This window comes from Taeniopygia guttata, chromosome 14 (assembly GCF_048771995.1).
Source record: "Taeniopygia guttata chromosome 14, bTaeGut7.mat, whole genome shotgun sequence".
Taxonomy (NCBI): Eukaryota; Metazoa; Chordata; class Aves; order Passeriformes; family Estrildidae; genus Taeniopygia; species Taeniopygia guttata.
The window spans coordinates 5,298,749-5,324,689 of record NC_133039.1 but is presented as its reverse complement, the minus strand read 5'-3'; the positions used below and the strand labels follow the sequence as shown (position 1 = coordinate 5,324,689).

The 25,941-nt window shown below is 53.6% G+C and overlaps 1 protein-coding gene across 1 annotated transcript in view; it reads left to right on the top strand.

The window, feature by feature from the left end:
• The window catches only part of LOC121470718 (ATP-sensitive inward rectifier potassium channel 12), a 36,026-nt gene extending 12,587 nt beyond the window's left edge, over window positions 1-23,439 (top strand). The window contains exon 2 of the mRNA XM_041719073.2: window positions 17,588-23,439. Coding sequence (XP_041575007.1) covers window positions 17,746-19,035 — 1,290 coding nt within the window. The 5' untranslated portion in view covers window positions 17,588-17,745 and the 3' untranslated portion in view covers window positions 19,036-23,439. The remainder of the gene's footprint in view (window positions 1-17,587) is intronic.
• Window positions 23,440-25,941: the final 2,502 nt, after the last annotated feature.

The following is a 25,941-nucleotide window of genomic DNA, read 5'->3' as shown; positions in this document are numbered from 1 at the left end:
CCTTTTTCTCCTTCTTCAGGCCCTCCATGTTTCACTGTGGTGTTGGCATTTTTCTGTTGGTTCAGGCTGGGGACACACTGTCCAACGTAGGTGACAGATATTGGCACGTTATTGTAAATCCAGCACAGGTAGTTTGTGGTATTTAATGTTTGTACCATCCCACTGAGGGCAGAGCCCCACACGCTGCCCTGCAGGACAGAGCTGCGGCAGGGCAGCAGAACATGTTAGAGATAAACAGAATAAACAGCCTTGAAACCAGCACAGACGAATTATGGCTTCTGCTTTGGCAGCGGGGCTGAAAGACAGAGATTTTATACAATCTCAGAATCATCAATACCCACAGATTCCAACAATTGTGACCCCTCCAGAAGCACAGCCATGTCCTCACCCTGTTTGAAAGGCAAGAAAGAAACCCATGTGCAACTTACTGTCTCAGCACCCTGTAATCATTTTGTCAGCCAAAAAGCACTTTTATCAAACCCCCACAGGAAAACTGGGAGGGGATGGATTGGGAAGAGGCATCTGACACCACTCCCTGCTTTTTTCCCCCCTTTCCCATCTGGGGTTTTGCTTTACCTGCAGGACAAGCATTGTTTTTTTCTCTCCTCTCCCTCTCCACGTGTTTCAACAACTGTCCAGAGAGAGCAAAAGGAATAAGGAAAATGTTTCAGGAGAGCAGCAAGGCTGGAGAAAATGTATTGCCAGAGGCTGGGTCTGCTCAACAAAGTGCAATTATGCAATGGGAGGAGAAAGCTGTTTGGGCCTGGAGAGGGGTTTCCAACCAGGACTAATGGAACCCCAGGCTTGGTCACCTGGGATGGCCTCAAAGTGTCCCTGGCCCCTTTCAGGTGCTGGGGGCGCATTAAATGGCTCCTTCTGTCCAGCACATGAGCTGCTCTGAGGGGTTTTACAGTGGGAGGTCAATGGCATTGGTTTGCTCCATCCTCAAAGCAACAAACTCAGTGACAGCGGCTGCCTGGCCCAGTCCTGGGAGCTCAGACCTTTCTCCGGGGCCAAGCCCGTAAATGAGCCAGGGTTGTCCTCGATGTAGCTTCTCCTACTGCAGCTTCAGGAGGGGTGTCCCTTTCTCAGCCCCTTCATCTTCTCTGATGAGTGTCTGGGGTCACAGCACCAGCTGACAACAGCCCTTTCCTCCAGGAAAAGGGTGGAGGCAGTTGGAGTCAGCATTTCACATGGCCTTGAGGACAGATGGGCTTCCCAGGGACGGGCAGTTGGTGTGGGGAGGGACAGGATCTACTCCGAGTATGGGGACCTCTGATTTGGGTTCTGCAGCCCGGGAATGTGGCTCTCCCTTCCCTGCTTTCCTTTTGGCTGGCACTTGCCCGAGCACTGGGGCGAGCTGCCTTTGCCAGCCTGTCACATGAGCACCACGGGGAGTTTGCACAGAGCCGATCCCTTCCCTCTAACCTTTCCACTAATGAGGAAACAAATTCCTGGGATGGCTGCGGTGCTGGAAGGTTGGAGCCATCACAGCTCTGCCCATGGTCCCATCCTCCTTTCCCACATCCTTAGTGGTTTGAGGTGTAAAGAGGAACAGGGAATGGGATGCTCCAAGGAAATGATGCACCACAAAGCAAAGTCGAGCCCTGCCTAACAAACAGGCGGTCATTAGCTCTGCACTGAAGGGTTTGCAGGTCTCCAACACAGAAAAAAAAAAAAAAAATCCCCAGAACCCACTTGCAAATGCTGCTCATCTAATTAGGGTACCGGGAAAGGCTCATCCATCCTTATGTGTCCGGCGTGTCCTCGAACACGCACGTGAAATCCGGGCCATCAACCACTCGGAGCCGCATCGCAGCGAGGCGCTCCCGTCCGGAGACAGGTCTTTAAATCATCCCCGAGCTCTGGGAAAACTGCAGACAGCTCGAGAGCGGAAAATGAAAAGGCAAAACATTGCTCCTGGAGCTCTTGCCCTGAATTATTTGCTCAGCTTTAATAATGAGTTACACACAAGCCAAAGTGAAGCTGCTCAGATGGTTTTATGGGGAAAACCAGTCCGGTGGATGCTGCGGAGCAGTGCCTGGTCCCTTGGTCCTCCTGCACTTTTCGGGGAAGACAGGCTGGGAAAAGAGGGAAAAAACTCTCACTTTAATGAGCTTTTGTGCAGTATGCAGGTGTGAGAGCTGGGATTGAAGCTTTTCGTTGGAGCTGGAGGGACAGCGGTGGTGGGGATGATGTTGCTCTGTCTTCTCTTCGCTGGCCCTGTTGCTCCTATGGGTGAATAACTGGCAGGCACCAACAGAGAAAACTCTGGGTTGTTTCCCTGCCTTATTCTAGGCTAGTTTGACTAAATCTGGCTCTTTTAGGATGAATCACTCTAGCACTGCTGGTTGTGACCTGCTGGCCACTGTGCTCGCTGAGCTTCTGCAATTTCTCTTTTATTGGTGAAAATGAGAAGTTGCTTTTTCTGCCCTTTTCTCTGGGATCACAGATTGCAAATAATGATTGCCTTAAACACAGGCTATTTCCCAGCTTGCTGGGGATGGGATTGCTGGGTGTTCAGTGCCGGTGGCACCAGGAGCCAGGCCAGCTCTGTGTTAACATGGTCCAACAAGCATCTTAATTTAACTCTCCTTTATTTAACTCTCCCCTTGCTCAACTTTATCTTTTCTAATGGAGCAGAGTGGATGAGGTCTTGCCACGAGCCATGTGTGGTATCACAGCGGGCTCTGGGTTGGTTTCCATGTGTTTCTCATGGAAAGGCAATGTCTGGGCTGGATCCTGCCCTGCTGAGCTGCAATGGATCCCATTTTCTCTTGTGCCTGATTCTATGGGATCACATGGAGCACAAGGATCTGCTCACACCGAGTGCCTGTAGCTGAACACATCTCCCTGGATTTATTGGTTTCTGTTTGCTGGTTTTTTCTCCTGTTTCCTTTCCATGGGATTATTTATAGCCAGGCCAACTCTGCTCCCACCCTCCTCTCCCTCCGAGGTCCCCAGGTGTTGCCTGAGGAGGCAGGTACCTGTTCCCAGGGAAGGATGCTGTCAAGGCTTAGCCCAAGGGCACAGGTATAAAACTTCCTGCAGGAACAATTTGCTGCAGGAATTGTGCTGAACCAGCCAAACTGGGTGGTTTCAGGGCATCAACCAGGGCTGCACTGAGATGATCTCACCCGCTTGCTTCCAGCCTGATCCCACTGCTTGTGTAACTCAAACATGTTTTGTAAGGAAAATCTGACCTGATGATCCTTCCCCCTGTGGACTAAGCCAGGACCTGATTTTGGTGTTTCTGGCAATAGCAAAATATAAATTTTTTTCCCACAGGGAAATATAAATTTTTCCCTTCTTCTCTTTGTCACTCCCATAAGAGCCCTGAAGATTCTGCTGATGCCCTGAGACAGCAGCAGGTCTGGGCACATGGTTAAAGGTGTGGATGAGGCACTTGGGGACATGGATTAGTGGTGACCATGGCAGTGCTGGGTTAACAGTTGGACTGAGTGATCTTAGAGACCTTTTGCAACCCTAATGATTCTGTGTGGTGCAGAAAGGCAGCGAGGTCTCCAGGAGCCCAAAGAGTGGCTCCACATCCACCTTGGGTCTGTCAGGACCCAGAAACCTTTTCCCAAATGGAAAATGTGCTTTTGGGGTAAAAAAAACCCAACAAAACACATGAAAAAAAGCCAATAGCTGTGATGCCATCTGTGTCTGTGGTGTGGCACAGCGGGGACAAGCTGTGCCCAGACTGCTGAGCACCTATGCCAGGGAGCTGAAAGAGGTGGCATGAGCCTTCCTCCTCATTTTCTCCCCCTGGGAGAGGAATGTCCTGTTTCTCTTGGGAACAACGTATCTCCTTGGCATCTCTCTCTTTAGAAGCTTTGATTTCTTTTCCAACTGCAGCTCTCTAGCCTCAACAGCACGTCTTGGATATGTTTTTCTCCCACCGGTCCCCCTGCTGTTGATCCCAGGGGGAAGGCTGGTTGGAAACCTCTCCAGCAGCCCAGGCAAGAGGCGATGGAGGGCTGGGGGCAGCAAGTTGCCAGTTCATTTGTTTTCCTCGATGGGGTTTCAAAAAAAAAAAGTGATGGGCTGATGAGTTTGGAGTCTCAGGGGGGCAATTTCCCTGGCAGCATCCAAGTTGTGTCACCTCTCTGCTTGGCTCTGTGACGACAGTGTTGATTTGAATTCTTCCAACTTAAGACTGATTTAAATGATGGTGAAGTTGGGGGGTGGCGTGTGGGAGTAGAGCACTGAGCGCTATTCTTTTTCGGTTGTCATATGCCTCCATAAAGACTTCTGCCTTGGGGATTTGCATAGATCCGTGGTCCAGATTGTGCTGCAAAACCCACCGGTGGTCCTCAAAGCTATGGCAACGCTTCTGTGCTGGCTCCTGAGGCAGATGAAGCTGGGAAGTTTAGGTGTGTTTGCAAGTCTTATGCCATGGTTGTTCCTTTTTGGGTTTAGGGGATGCAGATGGGGCTTGCAGTACAGATGGGGTTTGGAGAGCCCACTTCCCTCCTGACCGACAGCTTTCCCCCTCCACTGCAGTCCCATCCCCTGGGGAATGCCTGGCTGCATCTCTATTCTATTCTATTCTATTCTATTCTATTCTATTCTATTCTATTCTATTCTATTCTATTCTATTCTATTCTATTCTATTCTATTCTATTCTATTCTATTCTGTTCTTCTCCTCAACATGTTCTGCTTCGCTGAGCTCTCCCAGCCTTGCACTCCAAACCACTCTAATTTGATGGCAAGATGGTGAGGTCAGGAAAAAACCCCAACATTCTCAATGTTTTTGTGAAAAATAGGTGTTTGGGTAATGACCTCATGGGGAGGGAGGCTGCAGAGTGAGCCAGTCTCCTACCAGTGAAACCGCAGGAGGCGAACGAGTGGGATTGTGCAAATGTCCCAGCCCCGGGGAAAGCTTAATTCAGTGGTTGTAATAGCTGAGGACAAGCACATCTGTAGGGAAGCAGGCTCCCTTCCTCACGCTGCTCCCAGAAGGGCTTGTTTGTTTAATTTTATCTCGCCGAGAAAATTATAAAAGGAAAAAAAAAAAAAATACAACCACCACTCTGTGGTTTTACTCAGCTGCAGCACAAAACCAGCCCAGAGGAGCCTGGAGAGCGCCGGGAGCGAAGCCCTCGCCTGAGCCCAGGTATTTCCGAGGGGAAAGGGGCAGCGAGGGGCCGTGTGACAGCGACAGCCCTCGCGCCCTGCCAGGACCCCGCTGCCTGCCGGCACAGGGCCAGGCAGGATGGAGCCGGCTGTAGGAATCCTCAGAGCTGCAGAAATCCGCACATCGCACTCGCTGAGCTGCTCTCCCACCTCCACCCCGTGCTGATAAACCCCTCTGCCCAGGGCACCGCTACCCTGGGAGGAGGGAGATATTCACCCTTTGAGAGGCTGGAGGAGGATGGGGGGGTCTCTGGGACCCCCCAGCACAACAGCCTGGCTCGCCCAGGTGCCACCAGTGCACCTTGTGGCCGAGCAGAGCGGGCAAGGCTGGATTTTGGGGCAGCAAGTTGAGATCTTTGTGGCTGGTTGGTGCTGTGCAAGCTGCCACAGAGATGGCTGGTGCGGCTGGATGCCGTGCTCTGGTTTCAGCTCATTTCCCTGGCTGTCATTAGTTTAAATTTCCGAGGAAGCCTGGGCTTGGCATCAGAGACAAGGCTGCCATCCTTTAATTTAACAAATGTAAAGACGGGACGGTTTCCAAGCGGAGCGATTAGGAACGTCCCGCTCCGTCCCGCAGCCGCGGTGCCGGGCGCTGCCACCGCCACGCGTGTCCCCGCTGAGACCTCCCACACTCGTCACACGGCTGTGACATCCCGTCAGCGCCATCCCTGCCCGCTGGGCCCGGCTGGCGAGGAGCAGCAGGGGCGATGGATGCAGGAGCGAGGGGAGAGCCGGGGTTGTGCCCCCCGTGCCACCCCCACAGCACCCACGGAGATCCCGTCACCCCTGAGCCCTGGCAGGGCCTTCTCCGCCCCCGGGCTTGCGTAGGATGGCGCGTGTCCCCCCTTAAGCTGCTTAATGAGGGTTAAGAAGCTAACGGGCTTATTTCCAGCAATGATTTCCACAGCTCTGCAGGTCTCTCTGGAAGCCGAGTGGCTCCGCTCCCACCCAGGAGCGTCCTGCTGGTGTTGCCACCAGCCAGCCTGTGCTGCCATGAGCTTGTCAGTGCTCAGGCAGCTGCCTGAGTCAAATCAGTGGCTGTTTTCAGGGTGTTCTAACATCCTGTGACAGAGATCCAGGCTGTGGTTTGGGGAGTAGGGGGGTGGCATCCCTATGGATACATCCCCCACCGCCCTGGTCCCTCTGGCTCTGCCTCCAGAGCATCTCTGCAGCATCCCTGGGCGGTCGCCTGGAGACGGCCGCCGCGGGTTGCCACAGCGACGGAGCCTTCGCTCAGCATCCCTCCAACTCCGCAGCCTTGGCCGAAGTTGGGCGACAGAAAAATATCCCAGGGAAGGGACTCGGTCCTCCCCTGGGGGAGCAAGCGCAGGGCTGGGGAAACTGAGGCACAGCTGGTGGAGTTGGAGGCAGCTGTGAGGTGATGGAGAAGGGTTTGGAAGTTGTCTATGGGGTGTAATGGGGTAAAGAGCAGTGGAAATTGAGCTGGTGGAGGGCAGGGGGTGCCTGCAGCCTCTGGGGTGCAGGGTCAGCACTTTGGGGAGCAGGTGCTGGTGCAGCACCTCCAAATGAATCCTCCCAGCAGCAGCCATCGATTGTCACCATGGCAATGCCAGCTGTGCTCAGGTTGTCAGCTGTTGTGACATCCAGCACGTGCTGGGCTATGCTGCAGGGTGTGCACACCATGGGGGGATCAGCCACCCAGAACCCAGACAAAAACCCTGCACAGGATGGGGAGACTGGCCACAAAACCATCAGGGTCCCTCAGGAATGGGGTTCCATGGGTGACGCAGTGGCACAGGCTGGTGCCTGGCCCTGGGCACCCTCTGTGGGGAGGGAGAGGAGGGTGAGACCCTTTGGGGTGACCAAGCAGTGGTGGCCCCCACCAGCCCCACCACGGAGGTCTCCCCCCACCATCCCAAACCTATAATTAAAGACGATGTCCATGGAGGGTGAGGAGAGGTTACGTAACTTCGGCGTTTGGAAAATTCTTTCTGCTCCCTTATCGGCTTTATAAATATCTCGACCTGGGGCCAGGCCAGCCAGGGGGGAAGGCGATGACAAGGGCTGCTGCCAGTCCCCACGCTCAGGCCTCTCCAGCCACCATGCCTCAGTTTCCCCATCTCTATGGACAAAAGCATCCCTGCTTCTCCCACTGCTGTGCTGAAGGGAGGGCTCCTTGCTGCCTATGGGAGCAGAGGCTGTTCTCCCCCTCCAACAAAAAAAGATGTGGATTTTTCTTCTTCTCTTGAAATAGGCTTGAGGGTGGCTTGAGGTCACAGACCTCCTTAAGAGGCAAGACCAAAGAACCAAGGTCCTGCCTGCAGCACTTACTGCCTTGCCCTAATCTGGTATCACACCCCCCAGGTGTGAATTTGTTGCATCCTTCTTGCTGGTCTTTGATGTCCTAAAAGTCCCTGGGTGGGGGTCATGCAGTGCCTTAGCCACTGTGTTTTCCCAGCAGGATGCTGGGGGTGGCTGCCTGCCCTGTTCCCCTGCTCCACACAGCCCTCCTGACCCTCTGCCGTGGCACGGCCGAGCCAGGGGACAGTGGGATGCTGGTGCTGACCATTGCTGGAGCTCCAGGCTTTGAGGGGGGCTGGAGCAGGTCCCCAGCTCACGTGCACTCATATTTATGCCACTTGCAGAGTTCTGTGCCCGCGGGGATGTCGGAGGGCGGCCGGGGCCGTGTCGATAGGAGCACGCACGGCTCACACAGCCAAGGGCGGCCGGGCCGGCGTTGTGTAACTCTCCGTGAGGCTCCTCACCAGGGGCATGTCACCGTGTCCCAATGCCACCAGACTTGTCATCCTCCCCGGTGCCACCAGACTTGGCCCCTGCCCCAGCCCCGGGGTCCTTTTGCTCTGTGCCCTCCCATCGCCATCACGGCCACCCAGCCATGCCAGGATGCTCTGTGATGTCTGTTTTTACCGCTCAGGGGATGACAGTGGGCAGGACCAGGACCCCAGGGGTTCTGCAGGCTGTTGTGGGTGGCAGCAGCATGGCACCACCTTTAGCTCCCCAAATCTTCCTGTGACAGCATTTTGGGTTTGCCTGCTAGTGCCCTTCTCCTTGTCAGCCCATGTGTGCACACAGCAGTGCCCGGGCTCGCCAACGCCGGGCTTTGCACTCGCCTTGTTCATTGTAGGGTTGCACAAGGACACACGTGGGGGTTGTTATTTTAGGGCTGGCAAAAAAAAAATAGGGATCCCTTTATTGCTGTTGTGATCCTGCAGTGTGTGCCTGAGTGAGCCTCCCACCAGTGACCTGCTCTGTGCAAAGGAGCAGAGGGGGAACACAGGCAGGTGTGCACCAAACCCTCATGGTTTAAAAATGACCTTTTACATGCTTTAAATGCCCAGATCTCTGCCACAGGGTCTGTGTCTGCTGAGCCCCTTAACAACAGAACCTGAGGTTGGGGCACAGAAATAATGAATCACTTTAGGGACCTCGGTGTCTGTCTGGTTCCTTCATGGCCACCTCAGTTTGAACAGGGCTTTCCAAGCAAGGTGGGTGGCCTGGGAGGAACAATGGGAGCCCTGAGTGGCGGCAATGGGTGCTCTAGGATGTGGCAGTGGAGTGTCCCACAGCACATCACCCCCAGGCTGTGGGCTACCAACATCAGTGGATGATGACGTCGGGCAGAGATTTGACTTCTTGCTGCCAGGGCCAGGCTGAGAGGGCACCCATGGCTGGTCCCCGTGGGCAGGGAATGAGGGAGGATTAATTGAGTCTCTGATCTCTGACGGCGAGAGGGGACGAGAGCAGTGACCCCCCCAGCGTTACGCAACGCCTGTGCTAAATCTTCATGCAGCAGATAAAGACGGTCCCCAAAATACCCTGCCCTGCCTTTGCTGCCCTTCAGCTACTTGGGTTTGGGGTCATGTCTGAAGTTTGGGGTTGTCCAGCTCTCCGGTGACAGCAAAGAAGCGTTGAAAAGGCAGAAACATTGGGACAGAAACCTGTTACCCCCTGGGAAGGAGATTTCCTTCAAACAGGCTCTGCTTGAGGAATGAGAGCTTTAAAGGGAGCCCTTGCAGGATTTTGAAGACGCTGAAACTCATGAATTGCTGCAGGCAGAGCCATGAGCTGGATGAAACTAATAGCTGCAAAAAGAGTGCGAGCGCCTTTTTTGTCTTGAAGATGCTGGACGGCATCATGAGTGCATATGGGGAGTTGGACATCCCCAGCAGAAAAGGAGGATGATTTTCCATCCTCTCCTGAGAAGATGGGGTTTGTGTCACGGCCATCATTAGACAGCAAGAACAAAGTGGTCTTTCCTTGGAACATCGACTGCCTGACACCACTGTCTGATCCACCAGTTTGGAACGTGTCTCATCCTTCTGGCTGGTCCTTCACTTCCCAAAAATCTCTGAAATCCCCACCAAGCCGCTTCCATTCCAACGCTAAGGCATCTTGGGCTCCCCAGCATTGTCACAGGGCGATTCCCGTCCCTGCCCCTCGGAAATGCCGCTGCAGGTGCACATCCCCCTCGCTGGCCGTGGCTCCCCGGGGCCGCGGTGCCATGTCCTGTACATGTAGGGAAGAAGCGAGGCTGTAACCTGAGCTCGGCAGCAATCGGGCAGGACATCGGCAAAGTCCCCTCGGCCGCCGGCACCGGGCTCAGCATCTGCGGCTCTCGCTGCGACCGCGGGGTAAGTGGGGCCGGGAGAGCGGCTCTCCCCGAGCTGGGCAGGTCCTTCCTCCCCGTTTCCTTCCTCCTGGGCTTGACAGTCACCTTCAGGGCTCTGCTGACACCTTAACCCACTGGGAGCACAGCGCTGCAGGGGTGGGAATGACAACTGTACCCTGGCACTGCCACGGAGCCAGGAAAACTGCCGGGGACAGTGGGACACGGGATGTATTTCCCACCAAGACTTCAGCAGTTGTTAGTGTTTTGATGGAGCAGGAAAGATAATGGGTTTAAGGTCCAAAAAAGAGTGGAGGGTGCTGATGAGCAGTTGATGGCTCAGCCTTGCCTACATCCCAACTCTCCTGGCTGGAAGGGATGTGTGTATCCTGAGCTGGTTCTCATCCCGCTCCTTTCTGTGCAGATTCCCAGCTGGAATGTCACCGTGGGGAGATGCCATCGCTCTCCCCACAGCTCCTGGCTCCGGCTGGCAGCTCCATGGCTCCCAACCTGCCCTGTGGTTGTGCCTTCAGGATAAACATTTCCTGGGCACGGGCTCTGCCCACACTCGTGATTTCCCTGGAGCGGGAGACATGGCTCCTGGAGTGGGGGGTTTGTGTTAGGTGAGACAAGTGAAAACCTGCCTTGGGAGTAATGGGATTTGGGAAAGAGGCCTCAACTGGAAGTGGGCAAGCGGGAAGTACAGAATTAGTCTTGCTGAACGAGGATGGACGGATCCAGATCCGTCATCTCCTGCCTCCGACCCTGAGGTGTGAGAGGGCTCTTGAAACAATCCGTGCCTGTGATATCCCAGAGATGCTTCCAATCACTGGTGTCACCTTCAGGATAGGAAGCCTTCAGCACTGTGGCCCTCAGCTTGTTTCCATCTGGTTGGTGATGAAATCCACTTGGAGACATTTGCCCTTTCTGCCTCGCTTTTCCCTTTTCTTCCCACGGTGGTTTTTAGCAGCTGGATGCTCCCTCCTTGGCCAGGGCCAGGGCTGGGGCAGGGGTGTTGCTTCTCCCCTGAGCCTCCTGGCATGTGCTGGATGAGAACCTGCCATTCCCAATGGAATTCCATGTCCCTGCAGAGGCCCCAGCTACAGCAGGCAGGAGCGTAGCCGACTGATTCCAGCTCTGCCATCATCTGCCTCAGCCCCATCGCTGGGAGGTTTGGGGCTGGAGCTGGAGCCCAGCACGTGTCTGGATTTGGGAGCATGCAGGAGGGACCAGGGCCATGTGATGGAGACACCCCAAGGTCACTGACCCATCCAGGCACATCCTCTGGCCCACACATTCCAGGGATGTTTTTTTTTTTTTGGAGGGAGGTGCCCACCACAGCCTGGGCAGGGAACAGGACTTGCTTGGGCATTTGTACAATGCTCCGGCACCTTGGGCATGGCTGGGCTGGGTGGTATTTCAGTTCTAAGCCCTGGACATCTCCCAGCCATGAGTTCCACCCAGAGGGGCTCCTCTTCACCCTCCAAAGACCCTGCTGATGCAGCACCAGCCATCTCCATCACCAGAGTCCCAACCTCACCAGCTCCCGAGGCTCCTGGGACACTGTCACCATGGCAGGACATGGGGACAGGGCATTGCTACTGCAGAACTTTAATTTGCAGGGCCCTGGGCCTTCTGGGAGCAGATCTCTGGCGTCCTGTGGGTCAAATCCTGCTGGGTGCAGGGTGCAGAGCATCAGCAGCCTGGGAAACCTCCCCTCCCCCTCGCTAAATCCCTTCCCCAGCGCAGGACAGTAGGTTATGGGACTTGACCAGAGGTTGGATTTAAGGAGATTACAATTTCTCCCCCAGGATAATCTAGAAATTCAATTAAAACTCTCTGTCTCCTGCCCGGGCTGCAGCAGGGCCCCGGGGCACCCTGTGCCCTGCAGCCATGGCCGGGGAGCGCTGGGGTCCCCCCAGGCACACACCAGGTAAGGGCTGACCCCTCCCCAGGATCTGGCTGAGCCCCCCTGCCTGGGCCCAGGCTGGATTCCTGGGATATTTACACCCATCCTCTGAGCCAGGGCAGCTGGGGGGGCTCTGAGGGTCTGCAGGGGGCTGTGGGGAGGGGTAAGGGGGTACCCCAGAGGTTTGGGTGGGCGTCATGTGGACAGGGCAGTCTGGCTGGGTTTTGGGGCATCCTTTGGCAGTCCCTGGTGCAGGTGGTCCCTGCCAAGGTCTGTGACCCCCTTGCCCTCATCCTTTCCCCGAGGCATGTCCTGCTGTCTGGGTGTATGGATGTGAGGGGATGGGAAAACAGCTTGTGTTTTCCAGGAGAATGAGATGGGATTTCAAGACCTGGAGGGGTGGCAGGGCTGGCTGTGGGTTGGGGTGACTGTGGGGGCTGTGGCATTCCCAGATCCCTCTGGCAGTGTCCAGCACCTGGGAGCAGCAGGGGTGGATGTACAGCCCCGGGGCCCTGTCAGTGCAGGGTGGGTGCTGGAACAGGGATGGGTGCTGGAGCTGGAGCAGACGTGGAAGCAGCTGGACTGGGGTGCTCAGTCCCCACATCACACCACGGAGTTTGGGGCTAAACAGATGCTCAGTGCAGCCTCTGAAAGGCTTTTTCCCGGGATCTCTCTGATCCAGGGCACATCTAGCAGGACTTTTAGGGTGCTTAAGCACAAGCCCATCACCCCACAGCGGCCTCCTGGCCCCAGTGGTGACGAATGTTCACGTGGCCCTTTTTTCTGCTCCCATACCCCGTGGCATCCACACGTGGCTCAGGGGGACAGGGATGAGCCAGCATCTCTCCAGGCACCCTGTCACCTCCAGTCCTGCCACCAAGGGCCTTCCTTGTCCCACATGCCTCAGTTGCCCTTCTGCATGTGCCACCACGGCTTGCAGACAGCGATTTCTCAACTACTTGTTGGAAATAGGGAGTACATGGGGGTCCTGGGGAGGGGTGTGTGCCCATGGCTGTTTTCCTCCCGTGTCCCTGCCAAAACGGAGCAGTTTTTCCTCATTAGGGATGCACTACGGTGGGAACCTCTTTCCTGTCCTCCTTGGCAGTGGAGGGGAAACAGGGGGCAATTTATTCTCATTTATTCTTTATATGTCCTGGCGTGCCCTGCCTTGTGCTGACCCTCAATTTTTTGGCAGTGCTCAAAGACACGGCATTGTAGGAGGGAATTATTCAGGCGTTGCTGCTGCCCCGGAATGCCTCGGGGAGCCTCCAACCCCTGAGCTGCCTCCCCTGGGTTTGTGGGTGCCCTGGTTTTGGGGTGGCTTTGTCGGGACGGGGTGAGCGGGGGATGTTTGGGCTCTCGGGGCTGTGCCGCACACCGAGCTCCCTCCTCGCCGCTGACATTGCTGTCCTGCTGCTGGGGCATGAAGGGCATCGCCGGGGAGATAGCGGCGTTATCTCCGGGCGCAGGGCAGCGTTATCTGCGGCTCGGGGCAGGCAGCAGCAGCGAGTGGGACCCGCTCACGCCGTGCCCTCTCCTGCCCCTCCAACAGGGGACCTGCAAACTCATCACCCCCAACCTCAACTCCTCCGAGCCCCACCTGAGCACTGAAATACACTCCCATGAGAAAAACCACGCTGGGAGGGTGCGAGAGGCGGGTGGCGCAGGGAAAGGTGTGATGATAAATCGCATTGACACATCCAGCCGGCTCTAACTAATGACTTCCCCAGCACCCAGCGCATTTTCCCAGCGTGCCGGCTGTTCCGAATATTGTCGTAACATTTAACATCCCCTTTTAAGAAAAAAGTGAAATAAATAAAATGAACTGCGCGGTTGGCAGATTGCTGGAGACGCTCTCGGCGGGGATGCGCTCCGCGGTGGGAGATGGGTCGCTGCAGTTTCGTGGCAGGAGTTTTTTGCCTCCTTTGTCCTCTCATTAGCTGGGGCAGTTCTGCCTTCCGAGCCGCGGGGAGCCGGGGCCGCTCGTTCCCGAAACTCGTGTTTTGAGCCTGTTTTGTTTCCGATTTTAACTAAAGCTGACGATTTGAACGCTGTTGGCTCCGCGCGGGACGCGTGGCACCAGCACAGGGGATGGCCCCGCTCCTGCCCCACACCCAGCTGGGGTGGAATGGGATTAACGGGCAGGGATGGTCAGGGGAGTTTTGATTTTGTTCCTGTGAGGGAAAACTGCGATAGGCAGGTTTGTGGGAAGCCGGCAGGAAGGGGGATTTACCTCCAGGAGCACCTCTGGCAGCCCCCATGGGCAGTCCTGGCTGTGGGGAGGTGCTGGAGGATGCACTCCTGAGCCAAGGAGATGCAGGGTGACCACGGGGATGTTGTCCCCAACTGGTCCCCTGCCAGAGCCTTCCAGCCACGGCTTTCCGTGTGTTTGCATGAGCCCTGTCCCAGCCTGAGCCTCCCGCAGCGGCAGCGTGGGGCTCCAGCCTTCCAATTTAAACCAAACCAGAACTTCAGCTTTCAGCGAACTCGAGAAAGTGTATTTCCAAACAAAACTGTGCTAAATAAAGGACGAGCCGCAGGCGGCCGCCTGCTCCGGCACATCCACTTTGCTGCCTTTATTTAGCTGCCGTCTCCCCAGGCTGCCGCTGCCGGCCCGGGACGGGGGGGTCGGACCCGCTGCAGCTCCGGGAAGGGCTCGGTCCGGGAATGGGGGTCCCAGATGGGAAAGGGGCTGTGCCACAAGAACCTCCCTGTACCCAAAAACAGAGATGGCTCCTGGGATCTGTCCTGGCATCACCCCGCAGCAGAGGGGTCCCTGAAACTCTGTGTGACATGGAAAGGGAAAAGGGGGAAAAGAAGGGGGAAGAAGGGGGAAGAAGGGAAAAGAAGGGGAAGAAGGGGAGAAGGAAAGAAGAAGGAAAGGAAAGGAAAGGAAGGAAAGGAAAGGAAAGGAAAGGAAAGGAAAGAGGAAAGGAAAGGAAAGGAAAGGAAAGGAAAGGAAAGGAAGGAAAGGAAAGGAAAGGAAAGGAAAGGAAAGGAAAGAGGAAAGGAAAGGAAAGGAAAGGAAGAGGAAAGGAAAGGAAAGGAAAGGAAAGGAAAGGAAAGGAAAGGAAAGGAAAGGAAGGAAAGGAAAGGAAAGGAAAGGAAAGTGAAAGGAAAGGAAAGGAAAGGAGAAAGGAAAGGAAAGGAAAGGAAAGGAAAGGAAAGGAAAGGAAAGGAAAGGAAAGGAAAGGAAAGGAAAGGAAAGGAAAGGAAAGGAAAGGAAAAGGAAAGGAAAGGAAAGGAAAGGAAAGGAAAGGAAAGGAAAGGAAGGAAAGGAAAGGAAAGAAAGGAAAAGGAAAGGAAAGGAAAGGAAAGGAAAGGAAAGGAAAGGAAGGGAAGAAAGGAAAGGAAGGAAAGGAAAGGAAAGGAAAGGAAAGGAAAGGAAAGGAAAGGAAAGGAAAGGAAAGGAAAGGAAAGGAAAGGAAAGGAAAGGAAAAGGAAAGGAAAGGAAAGGAAAGGAAAGGAAAGGAAAAGGGAAAGGAAAGGAAAGGAAAGGAAAAGGTAAGGAAGGAAAGGAAAGGAAAGGAAAGGAAAGGAAAGGAAAGGAAAGGAAAGGAAAGGAAAGGAAAGGAAAAGGAAAGGAAAGGAAAGGGAAAGGAAAAGAAAGGAAAGGAAAGGAAAGGAATAGGAAAAGGAAAGGAAAGGAAAGGAAAGGAAAGGAAAGGAAAGGAAAGGAAAGGAAAGGAAAGGAAAGGAAAGGAAAGGAAAGGAAAGGAAAGGAAAGGAAAGGAAAGGAAAGGAAAGGAAAGGAAAGGAAAGGAAAGGAAAGGAAAGGAAAGGAAAGGAAGGAGGGATGGGAAAGGGGTGCAGGCAAGGGGAACAGTGAGGGGGACGAGGAGCCTGAGGGTCCCTGAAAACTCCACCCCAGGTGAGGGCAGCTCTGCTGCTTCTGCAGTCACCCGGGCACAGCTCCTCTTCAGCACAGTTAATCCAGACCCCAGCTAATCCTCTCACAGGTCACTGGGGCTCATTGCATTTTGTTCACTTCTCAAATGCATCTAGAATTAATTTTAAAAACCCCAACTTTAAATGCCTCTTGTGGCAAAAAACATTTGGTGTATTGCCCTGGGGTGAGCCAGAGGGGTGATAGAGGACCAGCCTTTTATGGTCCAAATGCTCACATCTCCTTTAAAAAAAAAAAAGAGGAGAAACATTAATGGATGCAGCCAGAATGGACAGGAGGAAGACTTAGGGTTGGAGACCAGGTTGGTGCTGGGCAGCCAGCCTGATAGATCAGCTCTGCAAGGCTGCTTTTGGTCCTGTTTCACTTCCAGGGACTATAGATCATAAATATTTACTATTAATATTAACTGTTTGTGACTATTTTACTCTCCCCTGTGGCTCCAAAGAGGAAGAGGCTCTCATTCCGTGTGTGAGCAATCTCTTGGTCTTCTGAGATGCCAGCAAACCCCTGTGGCTCTCAAAAAATAACTTTGGGCATACAAATGGTTGTGCTTGGATTGCAGCAGGGGGAAACCTTGTTTGGTATAAGGTGATGGCACACACGGGTCTGTGTCCAGCAGCTGGGAGGTTTGGGCAGGCTTTAGTGCTCCTGTTTGTGGTGCAGTGCTTCTGGAGGTTTCTTGATTCTCAGGCTGGATTTGGGGAGCATTTCAGTAAAAGGCAGGGCAGGGTATCATTGCGAGCCGGGATGATGCAGCCCCAGGCAGGTTGTGCCTGGCAATGCTCCCTGGCACTGGCTGGCCCTGGACACTGTGTAATGGAAAGGGTGTGTTTGTCCCAGCGTGTCCCCGGGCGCTGGAGCTGATTGCAGGAATCGATGGCATCGATGGGGCCGGCGGATCCGGCACAGCGTGTCCAGCCCGGCGGCTTCGCTGCGCTCCAGGCACCAGCTGGGCTCTCATGGGGGCTCTGCACCCACCCCCCCACCACACTGCTGCCCTGTGCAGGTCTCACTACCAGCAAGGTGGTTCCACGTCCCACGGTGCTAAATAATAGGGTGACCTGTGCCAGGGGGTGGTGTGTGGAGAGTTCCTGTGGTGCCATCTCTTTGAGGTGCTTGGGATGTGCCACATGGCTTCTCCACAATCCTGTCCACTCCCTGATGCAGCCCCACAAGGGGCTGGGTGGGTCCAGCTGCCTGGCAGAGTGGGTTCACCCACCACACGCTCACCTCCACCAGGGAGCCCACCAGGCTTGGGCCACCTCTCCCATGTCCATGTCACCTCTCTCCCAAGCAAAGCTGAGTGTAGGTCTTTGACCCTGCAGCTGAGCCTTCCAGAAGGGACCAAAACAGCTCCTCATTCCCCAGTGGCACTTGTTCCTTCATGAGACTTGGCCAGCTAAACCCATCTGTGACCGTGGGTGGCTCCATGTCCCAATGGGTACATTGGGAAAGTTGCTCCTCAGGACATCTGCCCTGAGCAAGCACCTTTCTGGGGCCTTCTCCAAGCAGATGCATGTTGGCCGTGTCCTCTCCCATCCCCGGGCAGGGGGACAGAGGTTAAATCCACATCTCCCTGTGCTTTCCCTCGAGCCCAGAAGGGCTGGTGCTCCGAGGTCGATGCTGGGCTGGGCGTCGATCCATCTGGCACGGGCAATGTGAACTGATGGAGCCGCTTCCAGGAGTACCTTTATTGGTATCTGTGTCCCAAGGAGAACAGCTCGGCCTCTCTGCCTTCCCCTCTGGTGGCAGAGCTCGTGGGAAAAGTGAAGTGGAGAAACTCCAGGTTTTTCATCTGCTGGAGTTGTTGAGTGTCCCACAAATGCAGTAAGATTTGTTCACTCGCTTCGTATCATGAAAGAAGAAACTCTAACACCTTCTCCTCTCCTTTTTGAGATCAGCCAAGCTAAGGAGGGGAGAATTAGAGCACTGTAGGAGGTTGTCACTCAACATGCAGCCCATCAGAACCATTGGCCAAGCAGCCCTCTGGGTCCCTGTGCCATGAGTGGTAACGGCCCTGTCTTTGTTTTCTCATTGCAGAGCCTCTCACAGGATCCACGTGGTGACGTGGCAGCCAAGACGTGGAAGTTTGGGACTTCTCTTCCACCGCAGCAGAATTTGGGGGGTGGGCAGGGGTGGGTCAGGGGGACACTGGGAGTCGCAAGACCCTTCACCTTCACTGTGGTCTTGGCTCAGGGATGACAACGGGCAGAGTCAACCCTTACAGCATCGTGTCCTCCGAGGAAGACGGGCTGAGGTTGACCACCATGCCAGGTATCAACGGCTTTGGCAATGGGAAAATCCACACCAGGAGGAAATGCAGGAACAGGTTTGTAAAGAAGAATGGTCAGTGCAACGTGGAGTTCACCAACATGGATGACAAGCCACAGAGGTACATTGCAGACATGTTCACCACGTGCGTTGATATCCGCTGGAGGTATATGCTCTTACTCTTTTCCCTGGCATTTCTGGTGTCCTGGTTATTATTTGGGCTGATTTTCTGGCTAATTGCACTCATTCATGGAGACCTAGAAAACCCGGGTGGAGACGATACTTTCAAACCTTGCGTTCTGCAGGTCAATGGCTTTGTGGCTGCTTTTCTGTTCTCCATCGAGACCCAAACGACGATTGGGTACGGCTTCCGCTGCGTGACCGAGGAGTGTCCGCTCGCTGTCTTCATGGTGGTGGTTCAGTCCATCGTGGGCTGCATAATCGACTCTTTCATGATTGGTGCAATAATGGCAAAAATGGCCAGGCCCAAAAAACGGGCCCAGACATTACTTTTCAGCCATAACGCAGTAGTGGCGATGAGAGATGGAAAACTCTGCTTGATGTGGAGAGTTGGGAACCTACGGAAAAGCCACATAGTAGAAGCCCACGTACGAGCTCAGCTAATTAAGCCCAGGATCACGGAGGAAGGGGAGTACATCCCGCTCGACCAAATAGACATTGACGTGGGGTTTGATAAAGGCTTGGACCGTATTTTCTTGGTGTCTCCCATCACCATTCTCCATGAGATCAACGAAGACAGCCCCTTGTTCGGGATCAGCCGCCAGGACTTGGAGACAGATGACTTTGAGATCGTCGTCATCCTGGAGGGCATGGTAGAGGCCACAGCCATGACGACGCAAGCTCGGAGCTCCTACCTGGCCAGTGAGATACTGTGGGGCCACCGCTTCGAGCCCGTCTTGTTCGAGGAGAAAAACCAGTACAAAGTAGACTATTCCCACTTCCACAAAACCTACGAGGTCCCGTCCACGCCCCGTTGCAGCGCCAAGGACTTGGTGGAGAACAAATTCCTGCTGCCCAGCACCAATTCCTTCTGCTACGAGAACGAGCTGGCCTTCATGAGCCGTGATGAGGAAGAGGAAGACGACGACAGTCGGGGTCTGGAGGACCTCAGCCCGGACAACAGGCACGAGTTCGACAGGCTTCAAGCCACAATAGCGTTGGATCAGCGGTCGTACAGGAGGGAGTCGGAAATATGACTCTTGGTCCTTCCATTGACTTTTCCAAGGGTATTTTTTTTCCTCCTCTAATCTCTTCCCCTAAAACCCGCTCAAATTATGCAGAACAATGCAAGTGCCATAGGAATGCTTGAGAAATTAGTATCGTTCATAGTTTTCAGTTTCATTGCAATAACCACTGAGCGGTCTGCAGAGGGGACGGTGGCAGGCCACGGCGCGTCCCCCGCGCCCAGCGCCCGCAGCAGGGCCCATGGCTCTGGGGGATGGATGGACAGATGGATGGATGGATGGATGGACAGAAGGAAGGATGAGGAGAGGAGGGTCCGTGGGGCGCGGGCAGGTGCTCGCCCCGTGCAGCCCCGTGGGGCTTTGCTGTCCCCGTGGGGAAAACGCCAGCGTTTTCCTGGAGCCGAGCACTGCGAGATCCAAAAAGAGGAAATATCAGGAAACAAATCTTACTCTCTGTCTTTCTCTCTTTCTTTTCTTTTCCTTTTATTTTTTAACTGAGCAGCAACAACAAAACAATTGCTCCTTTGGCAGGTGGTCGGTTCAGTTGCACAAGAACAACACTTGAAATAACATGCAACATTAATGTACTTCTTTTTAATTTGGGAAAAAATGGGGGAGGGACGTGAGAGGGTTTTTAATATTTTCACCGCACCGTTTGGGAGACTGTTTACCAAAATAATAATAATTATTATTATTATAATTATAACAATAATAATAATATTGAATCTGAAAGAAGTCATTCAGTATTTTTTAAAAATGAACAAAGGAATGAAGAAGCCACTGGGGTCCTTTGAGGGGGTGAGTTGTTGGGTAAATGCAAGAGCTAAAAGTTAAGATTGCATCCAGTTTCGGGGTGTTTTTTACCACTGGCATGGCTTCATATGCAGAAAACAGATGTAAGTGACTGTAGGTCTGTGGCAGTGAAAGAAAGTAGTGAAATTATTAACAAGGAGGTAATGAGGATAAGCAGAGCTGTGAGAGAAAAAAGCATTGTAAACACAGTAATTAGCCAATATCTGGAAATGTTGTATTTTGGGGTGGAAATGGGGTCTGGAACATCAGCTGCTGAAGTGTTGGGTCTCCCCCAACATCTCTGATGGGGAATTCATAAGGTTCACCATAACTGGGACATAACAGTGAAAAGCACAAAAATGAGAGTGGAGGGCTCTCAAAATTGGGTATTTCCCCAGTTTTCTGACCAATTTGGTATTTTTCTTCATTGAAGAATATTTTCAAACGTGGAAGTCAATGGGAAAGTCATCTTGTTGGGCTGCTCTTCTAGTCCTGGAGCTGTGTCCGTGCCAGGTTGAGCTTCATGAATTCCCAACCCACCAGAGAGTCCCGCTTCAGATGTTCTCCCCAAAACAACAGATGCCAGTTGAGAAAATCACCCCATCTTGTGCTTCAGCCCATCCCTGTGCCCCAACCTCAAGGTGGATTGTGCCTTAGAGATGCGAACTCATCCCGTGTCCCAGCCCTTCTCCACAGCCCCCATCCTGCATCCCCCCTCTTGCTCTGCAGCACCCACACCCCATCATCCGCCGCCTTCCAGGCTGGCCTTGGTGGCAGCCTGCTTTAGCTGTAGCTCCAGCACAAGGCAAAGCACCCCATGTGTGGGAAGCCTCTGCTCCTGCCCTGCTCCCCACAGAGGGAAGGGGTCAGGCAGGAGCAGCTTTGTGGTCCCTTCATCTGGCTGTGCTGCTCGTTGGTGCTCTGGGAGCCAAAATCTGGCTCCCTGCTCCCTGCGGCCATGGGAGAGGCTTTGTACCCATGGGCATCCCTCATCTGACCCTGGGCATGGAGCCCTTGGGGACAGGGCTCAACAGCGGGGTCCTCCACAGCATTTTGGGTGTGATGGGCTCCCGGTGCTTCTCCCCCCACAGCCCACACCAGGGAAGCTGTGTCTTGGGGTCAGGACTTGCTGTGGTGTGTCCAAACATGGGTGGCAAAAGCAGGATTTGTCCTGTGTCCCCATCCCCATCTTCTTCTTGCCAAGGGCTCTGGGAAAGGGCTGCCCCAAGTGTCCCACTGCCCTGTGCCACCGAGCACGGTGCTGGGGACAGGGACATCATCCCTGCAGAGCTTCTTCCCACCAGTGTCTGTCACCATCACCCCACACTGCCCACCAAGGGGCTGCTCTGTTTTTGGCTTCCTCTAAAAACCACTGGGAGAAGACCTTTTTTAGCACTGACTGCCCCAAATGCATTGTCCCCAAAAGTGGGGACACACAGGGACGTGCCATTGAGCTCCAGCCATGACATTTATGTTTCTAAGGCAGTGAAGGCGGATGCCATCCCATCTCCAATCCCTTTGCTCCTGGGGGGATGCTTTTACCCCCTGCTTTTTTGCACCACAGCATCTGGGGGGTGGGAAGGATGGAGGGGTGGGGGGGCAGAGAGATTTTGTGTGAGCACTACTTATTTATTTTTTTAAAACAAATGCTTTTAAGTGGTTTTAGGTTCTTTTGAATAAATAATAATTATTTAAAAAAAATAAAAGGTGCACATCTTGCTGCTGTAGAGTTCTCAGAGGGTTAACTTCTTTATAAATATATATATATATATATATCACAGTAAATATTTGTATAAAAACGAAAGAGAAATAGAGATGTCTTTAAGTAAATTATTGCTTTTAAAGAAACTCCTATGATTGTACAGTGTTACCTGGGAGAATAGAATAATATATACAGATGTATTTTTAAACTGCTGTGTAGGAGGATGTGAACTGGGACAGGGAGCGCCTGTGGCTGCCACAGTGAGGGGATTCCAGACCTTCCCTGGCCCCTGTTCACACACCCCCTGCCCCAAACCCTGCTAGTGAGGGTCTAGCTCTGGTGAGATATCCTATATCTACGGTATATTCCTTGTCCTGACCATGGACCACGCTGGTACATAGTGTATAAATATGATTTTTGCCTACCTGTGAGAGCTCAGAGCTACTGGTCATTTCTCCTACCACCAGGGAGCATCGGGAAGGCTGCCCAGCCATAGCTTAAATCCCATCAATTGTCAAAGAAAGGAGTAAAAAAGAAAACAACAAAAAAAAAAAAAGGTGGGAAAAGCCCCAGTTCAGCACTTGGGTTTCTTTAGGGGGCTGGGAAGGCTTTGGGGGTGTGGGTTTTTGTGGGGTGGAATCCCTGTGGGAAGGGGAGACGAGCACGGTGAAATGTCCCCCACCCCAAAAAATAACCAGCCGCCGGGCATTGCCTCCACCGAGCCAAATCCATCCCTGGAGTTCACTCCAGCGTCACGCTTGGTCCTTGGAGGATGCAGGAGCCCGAGGGAGGAGAGAGCCGCGAATCCCCCCGGCCACATCCCGCAGGGATTGCCCATCCTGGGGCTGGGGGCAGAGCTCCCCAAACCGGGGCTCAGAGCTCTGCTCCACTTTGGCCTCACCCCAAACAACCCCCCAGAGAGGGCAGAAAACAGCCGCATCCCCCGCCCCAAATCCCCCTCCGGGAAGAGCATCCTGTGCCCTGGGGGTCCTCACTCGGCCGGGGGCCATCGGGACCAGCCTTAGCTTCTCATCACCGAATTTAGTGCACTTTGTCTTTTAGGGCTGGGACAATCACTTAGTGCTCAACCTTTCGCGATTCGGTGCCTGCTTGACCTTCAAACCTTTTGTAGGAGATGATTTCAGAGCCACCTTTTCTATCTTTAATAAGGCAGAACAAATATGTTTATTTTTAAACCCTCCTGCTCTTCCCTTTCCTCTCGTGCTGACAACCAAAAGAGTCCCCTGTGTGTGTGTGTGTGTGTGTGTGTCCCCTCCCATTTCTTGCACACAGAAACGAGTGTGTGGCTGCTGTGGCCACACATCCTGCTCTCCCACCCCCCAATTCAGGAATGCTGCCACGGGGGGGTTGGCACAGGGCAGGATCCAGATGCATCAGGAGCAGGGACAGGACATGGGACAGCGCCCAACCCGATGCCACCCATCCCCTCGCCCGCCAGCTGTGCACATCTGTCCTGCTGCCCGCTCCCAGGGCACCTTCTCCCCTCCATCTCCCCCCCAAACACACCCCAGTGCTCCCCCAGGCTTGACCCCACGTGGGTTTGGGGACAGAGACCCGGTACCAGTTCACAGGGCAGGTTGGCAACTGGGAGCACTGGTTTCCCAGGGATAAAACTCTGAGTCTGTTCGCTGGGGCAATGGTGGTAGAGAAGCTGAGGGATGCAATGAAGTATCTGTACCTTTTCCACCTCCGGTGTTTCTCTGTCTCATTGCACATATATTTGAGATATATGTGACAATGTATATATATATTTGTAAAATGTATTTCAGATGACAGAACTGGCCAATTTTATGTTATTTTAAATATATTATATATATTATATATAAGAGTCTCCAAAAGATATAAATAGACTAGAGAAAATAATATAAATATGTAATAAATGTATTTTGATCTATTTAAAATATCTCGCGTCATGCTGTATATTTTAAAGATCATAGTGAAGTGTCTGCCTGTAGCCAACTTCCAACGTGTTTCCAAGTCTGTCAGTTGTCACACACACAGGATATGTGGAGCAAACTTTGAGCAAGACTGGGGCCAGCACGACAAAGAGAGATTATTTTTAAGAGCCTTTAAGCAAAATATCCATGCTGTTGCCTTTAGGCAGGAGCAGAAAACACACATCTGAATTTTTCTTGGGAGGATAATTTTCCTCCCTGCTGCAGGAATGCTCAGGGGGGTGTGTCTCTGCAGAAGCCCTCCAAATGCAGCCCCTCCCTGGGTACCCCTCGCTCCAGTGGCTCTGCCCACAGGGATGGAGCGCAGCCATGCAGGGAGCCCAGAGATGGGAAAATGTGTCTGGAGCCCAGGCAGGACGAGCCCAGCCATCCAAAACCGACTCAACAAATCTTCCCAGAGCAACCTTGGTCCCCATGGGCCCTGTAGGATCTGTTTCCTATGGGCATTGCCTCCTGTGGGGAGCCCAGGGGACATCACGCCACGTCCAGGTGACAGTTTGAATGTCTTTAATGGTCACGGCTGGAGGAAAGCGGAGGCGGTGTGTGAGATGCTATTTACAGAGAGGTTAATAGCCTGCTGCACACAGAGCCCCTGGATTTGCCATCCTGGATTTTCCTCCTGGCTTTCACACCTGGCTGCCACAGGAAATGTGGCTCATGTACTGAGATAACCTGGGGAAATTATCCATTACCATTCCTCAGGCTGGGCACAGGCTGAATCCAGTTCAGGTGACCGGTGGCTGATCATTTCCACCCACCAGTAATTGTCTGCTTGGTCCCATCAGCTCCATCCCTTTCGCCGTAAGGAAGTTTTTTATTCATTAAAAAAAAAAAAAAATCCCCACCAGCCACTCACTCTAATCACTACAGAGGGGGCTAAGCAAGATTTAAGAGCAAAGCCAGTTTAATTTAGCAAAGGGGGAGACTGAGAGGTGACTTGATTACAGCATTTTTCACGGGGAGGATACACTGGTACAAAGAGGTAACTTAATCTAGCAGGGAGAGGCATAATAACCACATCTTCCTGGAAGCTGGAGCCAGACAAATCTATCTTGGAAATAAGGAGCGATCTTTTAATAATGATTAGCTATTAGAACAAGCCACCAATCTCTGTCTCTTAATGCCTTTAAATCTGGACCAGATGCTTTTCTGGAAGCTTTTCTCTTGCTGAGGAGAGGAGAGGAGAGGAGAGGGGGTTCTCAGGGCTGGTAATGGCCTGTTACAGGCAGGGAGGAGAGGAGATGGGGAAAACTCCACTCCAAACCACTGGAGCTGGGTCTGGGGAAGGAAAATGCCAGGGAGGAGGTGGGGGATGCTCTGGCAGAGCCCTGCCAGCATCTCTCCCGGGGACAGGCCCGTGCAGCAGCTTCCCACGGCTGCCGTGCCCCCGCTGCCAGGCTCTGCTTTGCCATGCAGCAGTGACTCCTCACTGCACTGCAAACCCCAGCGCCTCGTTTGTGGAAGCATTTAATGATTCAGGAGCCGGCAGCTCCCTGGGGACGGCTCCCACTGCCTCCAGAATTCCTCCCTCCCTCAGCGGCTGCTTGTACAGAAATCCCCAGGGAGCTGAGCTGATGCTGGCACCACGGGAAATGTGTTTGGTCCTTGCTTGATTTCCAATCCAACCATCCTCATCTTCGAGAGCTGAACTGAGGGGTGGGAGCAGCAGGGATGTGGCTCTGAGGGAAATGACCTTGCTTGCATCTCACAGGCCTGGCTGGGAAGTTTTCAGCAGGGATGGGCACCAGTGTAATAAGTCTGGGGCTGTTTCTTAGCTGGAAATCTCCACTTCTAATATTCATGTTGTCTTTAAGGGCTAAAACCTTCTCTGAACTCAGCACCAGCCCTCACTGACTGCCCTCCTGCCTCTTCCCTTTGGATTCAGGGGATCAGAGTATCTCTCTGTGCCCTTGCAGAGGTTTTTGGCCTCCCCAAAGGCACCGTGTCTTTTCATCAGCTTGGATGGGTTTTGCTCAAACCCACTGAAATCTGGCTGAGCCACTCTGTCATCAAGAGGCAAAGAGTGGGCAGTGGGGCTGGGAACTCTGCATTCCCACCAGGACCTCATCTCAGAGGGATGAAGGCAAGGAACTTTGCCCTGGCCCCACTGGAGATGCTGTTTCTCCATCCACCCTGGATTAATCCTCTCTCCAGGCTGCTCCAGGAGCCTCAGTCCCTACAGACCCCTCACATTCGGTCCCTTGCCCACCTGAGTTGCCCCAGTGCTGCTCCAGGTGTCCGGGAGGAGCTCGGGTACCCCAGGGCAACACCCAGGGATGCTGGGTTGTCTCGGGGGTAACCATAGTAACAGAGCAGCATCTCTGCTCTCCTGCTGGCAATCTGCTTTTTCATCCTACATTAAGGTGGACCTTCTCCAAGTCCTTTCTCCCCCTCCATAAGGGCAATATCAAGGGCTCTCTCAGACAGCCCAGCTCTTCTGCTCCATGC